This window comes from Anolis carolinensis, chromosome 2 (assembly GCF_035594765.1).
Source record: "Anolis carolinensis isolate JA03-04 chromosome 2, rAnoCar3.1.pri, whole genome shotgun sequence".
Classification (NCBI taxonomy): domain Eukaryota; kingdom Metazoa; phylum Chordata; class Lepidosauria; order Squamata; family Dactyloidae; genus Anolis; species Anolis carolinensis.
Genome location: NC_085842.1, coordinates 196,900,648 through 196,908,655, shown reverse-complemented (window position 1 = coordinate 196,908,655; position 8,008 = coordinate 196,900,648). Strand labels below are relative to the sequence as shown.

The 8,008-nt window shown below is 41.8% G+C and overlaps 1 protein-coding gene across 1 annotated transcript; it reads right to left on the bottom strand.

Annotated features, from left to right (window-relative positions):
• Positions 1-2,188: 2,188 nt before the first annotated feature.
• On the bottom strand, positions 2,189-7,534 carry nanos3 (nanos C2HC-type zinc finger 3). The gene is made up of 2 exons (XM_062971493.1): positions 6,902-7,534; positions 2,189-2,933 (listed from the first exon to the last, which is right to left on the bottom strand). Exon 1 carries the CDS (start codon positions 7,527-7,529, stop codon positions 6,957-6,959), a length of 573 nt encoding a protein of 190 aa, XP_062827563.1. The 5' UTR covers positions 7,530-7,534; the 3' UTR covers positions 2,189-2,933; positions 6,902-6,956.
• Between the last annotated feature and the right edge of the window lie 474 nt (positions 7,535-8,008).

Genomic DNA, 8,008 nt, shown 5'->3' with positions numbered 1-8,008 from the left:
CTTCTGAAATATAGTTTATAGCACCTAGGATTCTTAGGTGGCTTCCCATTCAAGTATTAACCAGGGCTGTCCCTTGCTTAGTTTCCAAGATCAGATGGAATCTGGTGTCTTAGGGCCTTTCCACACAGCATTATAACCCAGAATATCAACGCAGAAAATCCCACAATATCTGCTTTGAACTGCGTTATCTGAGTCCACATTGCTATATATTGTGGTTCAAAGCAGAAAATGTGGGATTTTATTCAGCTGTGTGGAAAGGAGCCTTAATGGTACTAATTTACTTATGTTGTTCATTTTGTTGGTTTGCTAATTTTATAACACTTGTCTGTGTTTTGTAATCTTATCTATATATATAAAAGAGTGATGGCATCAGGGCAGCGGACAAAACAACAAAACTACAGGCCCCCAACCTCGAAATTTGACAATACAATCCATAATCCACGGCTCTAGGTTGATACAACAAAAAGAAAAGAAAAATAAAGTCCTAATTAGAGGGAGAGAAATAATTGTTTTTATCCAATTGCTGCCAGTTACAAGCCTAAGTTCCGCCCACTTGGTTTCCTAGCAACCTACTCAGCCCAGGGGACAGGCACAAGAGTTTGGAGAGACCCCTAAGGGCCATCCAGCCCAACCCTTTCTACTATGCAGCAGGACACAATCCAAGCATTCACAACACATGGACAACGTATAAATACTATACAATACTACACAGGGACACAGACCCCCTCTACGCTCACCACTTTCACAGTACACAAACAACCAAATGCATACTAAACATAAAGACAACCATACAACAGACATTCAATACCACCACTACCTCAACCATTTCTCACCAACACCACCAGACAACGCCACAGCAACGCGTGGCCGGGCACAGCTAGTATATATATATAAATGTAATGTGCATTTTCCCCATGGAGTAAACACCACCACTGAATCAAATCACAGCAAATTTGGCCACAAAAGACATAGTCATCCAATCTATGTCTTTCAATAAAAAAATCTAGAAAAAATAGTCCAAATTACAGAGGATGAGGAAGAGCCTTTCTCCCCTCGCTGCCAGTTAGAAAGGTAAGCCCTGCTACCTTTAGGCCCCGCCCCCTTCATATCCTAGCAACTCCCTCAGCCAAAATGATGTCCAGGGACAGGCAGAGTGCACTGAGGCTTCATCCACACTGCCTATAAAATACAAATTATCTGATTTGAACTGGATTATATGTCAGTGTAGACTCAAGGCCCTTCCACACAGCTATGTAACCCAGAATGCCAAGGCACATAATCCACAGTATCTGTTTTGAACTTGATTATCTTGATTCCACACTGCTATATAATCCAGTCCAGTGTGGATTTTATACAGTTCTAAGTAGATAATATAAGGTTATAAATATATAATAATTACTGTAGTATAATAATACAGAACAATATAATCTCTAAAATCAAGACAGTAAATAAAGATCAACACTCTGAAAATGGGGAAATTCCAGACAGGAAACAACCAGGGTCAGCTAACACCTCCCAACAAAGGATTCCCCCAGGCAGGAAGCAGCCAGGCTTTCAAGCTGCAAGGCCATTAAATGCTAATCAAGGTGGCCAATTGCAGCATTCATACCTGCCGCACTGAGATTATTAATTGCTATTCAACCTGGTCAACCAAGAATTCTGCAAGGTAGAAAGCGGCCAGGCTTGCAAGCAGCAAGGCCATTCAGTGCTGTTCATCCTGGCCAACCAAGATTTCCCCTAGATAGAAAACCCCCAGGCTTTGAAGCCATGAGGCTACTCCGTCCCATTCAACCTGGCCAACGAAGGATGCCCCTACGTAGAAAGCGGCCAGGATTTTAAGCTGCAAGACTATTCAGTGCAATTCAAGCTGGCCAAACAACGATTCCCTTACAAAGGAAGTAGCCAGGCTTCAAAGCCGCTCTGTGATTGAGGATGTTACTCCAGCTCGCCAAACAAGGGTTCCCCTAGGTATAAAACAGCCAGGCATTGAAGCTGCAAGGCTATTCAGTGCAATTCAACCAGACCAACAAAGGATTAACCTTGGTAGAAGGCGGCCAGTCTTTGAAGCAGCAAGGCTATTCATTGCAATTCTAGCAGCCCAAAAAACCATTCCCCTAGAATGCAAGTACCCAGGCTTCCAGCAAGCCTATTCCATTGTATTCCAGCTCATCAAACAAAGATTCCCAAAAGAAGAAAACAGCCAGGCTTTGAAGCTGCAAGGCTATTCACTGCTATTCCACCTGGTCAACAAATGATTCCCATAAGCCACAGCAATGCGTGGCCGGGCACAGCTTGTCTTTATTAAATTGCTTCAGGAGTATAATGCCTCAACATAGGATTAATTTGTAAAATTCCGGCAATGCCTTCATGAAAAACAACTACATTTGTCAATTTTAAAAGAAAAATACTCTGTATTTAGTATTCAAACAGTCATAGTAGTTTTGATACAACAAATAACAATAACAGAAGAAATATAAATATTAACCATATAACAAATAAATAACATAGATTATAACAAGAAACAACAAAATTGTCAATAAAACCACTTCTGAAACAAAGGTGTTTTTAAAACATAGGTAACAACGATAATACAGTGGAATTTTGCATTAGTGGCTTGGAATATGAGATAAACTTTGTCTGCCTTTTACCATAAATACTGAGACAAACATTGTAGCCACCAGGAATGTGGCACTGTTCAAAGAAGAGCAGTTGTTTAAAAACTTATAATAGTCTGAAGTGCATTGATTGTGCAAATATTGAGAGAATTCATTGCAGGCACCCCCTATGGGCCACATGTATTTTAAAAATTGGCATTCAGGCCCACGCCTCCATGTTTTCTTTGAACTATTTGAGTTCTGTACATCAACGAATATGGGCGAGTTATTAGATCCAGAATCTTCCCAGACTTCAGGAGGAATGTTAGATGTGTCAAACTGTGGAGATAAAGAAGATAATAAATACAAGTAACTCAATACCATTCAGTCTGTCCTCCTCAAAAGAGGACTATTCATTTGCATAGAAAATTTAACTCTTTCTACCATACATCTCTATTTTTCTGTCTGTTCCTCAACCGACAAAGCTCCCAGAAAGAGCAAGATGATTCTTGCAAGTTTGTTATGAATGGATTGCTTTCAGATGGTTTCCAAAATTAAGGTGAAAGCAGAGAAGTGCCCGAAAATGGCAGAAGTGGGAAGTTCTTCAAATGTTATTGGACTAAGGCCCCTCCTACACAGCTGTATAAAATCCATATTATCTGCTTTGAACTGGACTATATGGCAGTGTAGACTATTTATTTATTTATTTATTTATTTATTTACAACATTTATATCCCGCCCTTCTCACCCGAAGGGACTCAGGGCAGCGTACAAATTGGCAACAATTCAATGCCTACACATAATTAAAACAGCAATGAAAATCCAATAAAACAATTAAAACAATATAAAAATATAAAACACATGATTAAAATCAATTCCTCCAAAATCCTCGTGCTGTAGCCGTAAATCAGTCCGGGGTCATCTTTATCATTTAATCTTCGAAAGCCCGGGCACATAGCCATGTTTTCAGGGCTTTTCTAAAACTCAGAAGGGTTGGGGCGTGTCGTATTTCTCTGGGGAGGGTGTTCCACAGCCGGGGAGCCACCACCGAGAAGGCTCTGTCCCTCATCCCCACCAGCCGTGCCTGGTGGGGACGAGGGACAGGATAAAGGTAAAGGTTTCCCCTGACATTATAAGATTATATTATAAGACATTATAAGATTAAGATAAAGGTAAAGGTTTCCCCTGACATTAAGTCCAGTCGTGACCAACTCTGGGGGTTGGTGCTCATCTCCATTTCTAAGCCGAAGAGCCGGTGTTGTCCATAGACACTTCCAAGGTCATGTGGCCGGCATGACTGCATGGAGTGCCGTTAGCTTCCCGCCGGAGCGGTACCTATTGATCTACTCACATTTGCATGTTTTCGAACTGCTAGGTTGCAGGAGCTGGGGCTAACAGCGGGCACTCATTCTGCTCCCGGGATTTGAACCTGGGACCTTTCGGTCTGCAAGTTCAGCAGCTCAGCGCTTTAACACACTGTGTTAAAGATAATCCAGTTCACATGTGATAATGTGGATTTTCTGATTTTATAATCTGGATATCTGGCCATGTAGAAGAATGGGCCTAAGTCCCATCATCCAGTGAGACACTGTGAGATACTCATTGAAAACCTAGAGCACAACGTGCTACGGGATGTCCCACAAAAACAAAGTATTTGGAGTCTAATAAACTTTTTCCATGCTTTTATGATAGAACCAATTGGGAAATGACATAACACAGGAAAAAAATGTTACATAGTGTAGATCAACTGCATTGAACTGGATTGTACGAGGCTACACTATAAAAGAATCCGGTTCAGTGCAGTTCATCTGCATTCTGAAACTGCATTATAGAGCAGTGCAGATCCAGCCTTAAGTTGACGATTCAGAGAGGAGGTTTAGGAACCAGGCAAAGGGATCAAATTTGTTCTATATAACAAATTGTGAAGAATTTTCTGTTCCTTGTTTGAAAGTGTTATTTCCTTTAACTGTGCGGTGCTTACTTTGGAAGCAGTTGTTATACTCCACAACCTTTGTTTTTGTGGTTGCCACAAACTGTGTTGAATTGTGTTGTTGAAGGCTTTCATGGCCGGAATCACAGGGTTGTTGTGTGTTTTCCAGGCTGTATGGCTATGTTCCAGAAGTATTCTCTCCTGATGTTTCGCCCACATCTATGGCAGGCATCCTCAGAGGTTGTGAGGTATATGGGAAACTAAGAAAGGAAGGTTTATATATTTGTGGAAGGTCCAGTGTGGGAGAAGAACTCTCCTCAGTTGGAGGCCAGTGTGAATGTTGTAATTAATCGCCTTAATTAACATTGAATAGCTTCATCTCCTGACTTCTTCCTGCCTGGGGGGATGTGGGCGAAACATCAGGAGAGAATACTTCTGGAACATGGCCATACAGCCAGGAAAACACACAACCCTGTGTTGAATTGTTTGAGATTCTCTGAGATATTTATTGAAAAATTACAGCAAAGTTTTTGCAGTTCAATAAACTTTTTCCAAGCTGTTTTATGATAGAACTTATTAGGAAATACTATTTCAAAATATGTTACATAGGCTGGATCGACAAAGTTATATAATCCAGATTATCAAATCAGACAATCCAGATTATCTGGTCTGAACTGGATTATATTAATATACAGTGCCATATGTAAAGTTGAATACGGACTGGCTCTGACTTTTGCCCAATTCTACTGGCCCCATTGTAATGGTCACACAATGTTTTACTATCTTAAATGCCTTAAATGCAATGCCTTCCTTTTCCTTTCCCCCTCTCTAAATATGCTCAGGATTGCAATGGACTGAGTTTCCAGCAACTCTCTTGGAGTCTACCTCTTCACATTGCAAGGATCAACATCATCTGAGATATAAGTGGTCAGAGAGTTTAAGGGCCCTTCCACACAGAATATCAAGGCAGAAAACCCTACATTATCTGCTTTGAACTGTAATACAGTAGTCTCACTTATCCAAGCCTCTGGATTATCCAAGCCATTTTTGTAGTCAATGTTTTCAATATATCGTGATATTTTGGTTCTAAATTCATAAATACTGTAGTTGCAACATAAGATTACTGTGTACTGAGCTACTTTTTCTGTCAAATTTGTTGTATAACATGATGTTTTGTTGCTTAATTTGTAAAATCATAACCTAATTTGATGTTTAATAGGCTTTTCCTTAATCCCTCCTTATTATCCAAGATATTCGCTTATCCAAGCTTCTGCCGGCCCGTTTAGCTTGGATAAGTGAGACTCTACTGTATATGGCGGTGTGGAGTCAGATAACCCGATTCAAAGCTGATACAGTAGAGTCTCACTTAACCAACATAAACGGGCCGGCAGAATGTTGGATAAGCGAATATGTTGGATAAGCGAATATGTTGGATAATAAGGAAACATTAAGGAAAAACCTATTAAACATCAAATTAGGTTATGACTTTACAAATTAAGCACCCAAACATCATGTTATACAACAAATTTGACAGAAAAAGTAGTTCAATACGCAGTAATGCTATGTAGTAATTACAGTAGTCTCACTTATTCAAGCCTCTGGGTAATCCAAGCCATTTTTGTAGTCAATGTTTTCAATATACAGTAGAGTCTCACTTATCCAACACTCGCTTATCCAACGCTCTGGATTATCCAACGCATTTTGGTAGTCAATGTTTTCAATATATCGTGATATTTTGGTGCTAAATTTGTAAATACAGTAATTACAATATAACATTACTGCGTATTGAACTACTTTTTCTGTCAAATTTGTTGTATAACACGATGTTTTGGTTCTTAATTTGTAAAATCATAACTTATTTTGATGTTTAATGGGCTTTTTCTTAATCTCTCCTTGTTATCCAACATATTTGCTTATCCAACGTTCTGCCGGCCCGTTTATGTTGGATAAGTGAGACTCTACTGTATCATGATATTTTGGTGCTAAATTTGTAAATACAGTAATTACAACATAACATTACTGTGTATTGAACTACTTTTTCTGTCAAATTTGCTGTCTAACATGATGTTTTGGTGCTTAATTTGTAAAATCATAACCTAATTTGATGTTTAATAGGCTTTTCCTTAATCTCTCCTTATTATCCAACATATTCGCTTATCCAAGTTTCTGCCAGCCAGTTTAGCTTGGATAAGTGAGACTCTACTGTACTTTATTTACGAATTTAACACCAAAATATCACGATGTATTGAAAACATTGACTACAAAAATGCATTGGATAATCCAGAACGTTGGATAAGTGAGACTCTACTGTATTTGGGATTTTCTGCCTTGATATTTTAGGTGGAAGGTCCCTAGGTCATTCCTGGTGAACGCTTACCAACAGATCAGAAGAATCACTGCAAGAGGAAACGTTCTGGGTGCTGCTTTTAAGTCTAGGAGAGAAAGAAAGAAAGCGGTTGCTGTGAAAGGGATAGCCACAAAAGTTTGAATGTAATTTTCCTGCTTCTGAGCAGGGGGTTGGACTGGATGGCCCCTGAGGTCTCTTCCAACTTGATGATTCTATGATGCCTTCCTTCCCGGATGGCGTTGGCTAATACCTTTTTCTTCGCGTTCTTCTTCTTCCCGGCGGAGTTGCGGATGCAGCTGGTGTAAACGGAGACGTAGCCCTTCTGGGTCTGGGGGCAGAAGCGGCGGGTGTGGGCCTTCTCTCCGGTGGCCCCGCACTGTGGGCAGGTGTACTGTCTCAGGATGGGGCACTGGACGTCCCCGGCCTCGTCCTTCAGCCGGTGGGAGCTGTAGATCCGCTGGGACTCGCCGTTCTGCTTGCAGAAGGAGCAGCACACGGCGGAGGAAGAAGAAGATGGGGAGGAGGAGGAGGAGGAGGAGGAAGGTTGCATCTCGCCCTGCTCCTGCTTCTGCTCCGAGGGGGGCTTCCTGCGCAGCTCCTCCACCACCTCGGCCAACTGAAAGTAGTCCCTCCACCGGTCGAAAGCCAGAGTCGTCATCGCTCCTCTCCTCTCCGCCCAAAACTTGAGCCATGCTGGCGCCCATGTGCTTTTTGTATACCCCAGACCAGCTAGCCAGTAGCCGGCTTGGGGAGGGGCTTTGGCGTGGTCAGTCGCCTCCCCCAAGCATCGCCTGGAGACAAGGGTCTGCCTCGACCCCCTCGCCTCCCAAGGGATGGAAAGAAGAGATACTTCCCTTAGAATCGTAGAGTTTTAAGAGACCTCATGTGCCATCCAGTCCAACCCCCTGCCAAGAAGCAGGAAATCGCATTCAAAGCACTCCTGACAGATGGCCATCCAGCCTCTGTTTAAAAGCCTCCAAAGAAGGAGCCTCCACCACAGTCTGGGGGAGAGAGTTCCACTGCCGAACAGCCCTCACAGTGAAGAAATTCTTCCTGATGTTGAGGTGGAATCGCCTTTCCTGTAGTTTGAAGCCATTGTTCCGCCTCCTAGTCTGCAGGGCAGCAGCAAACAAGCTC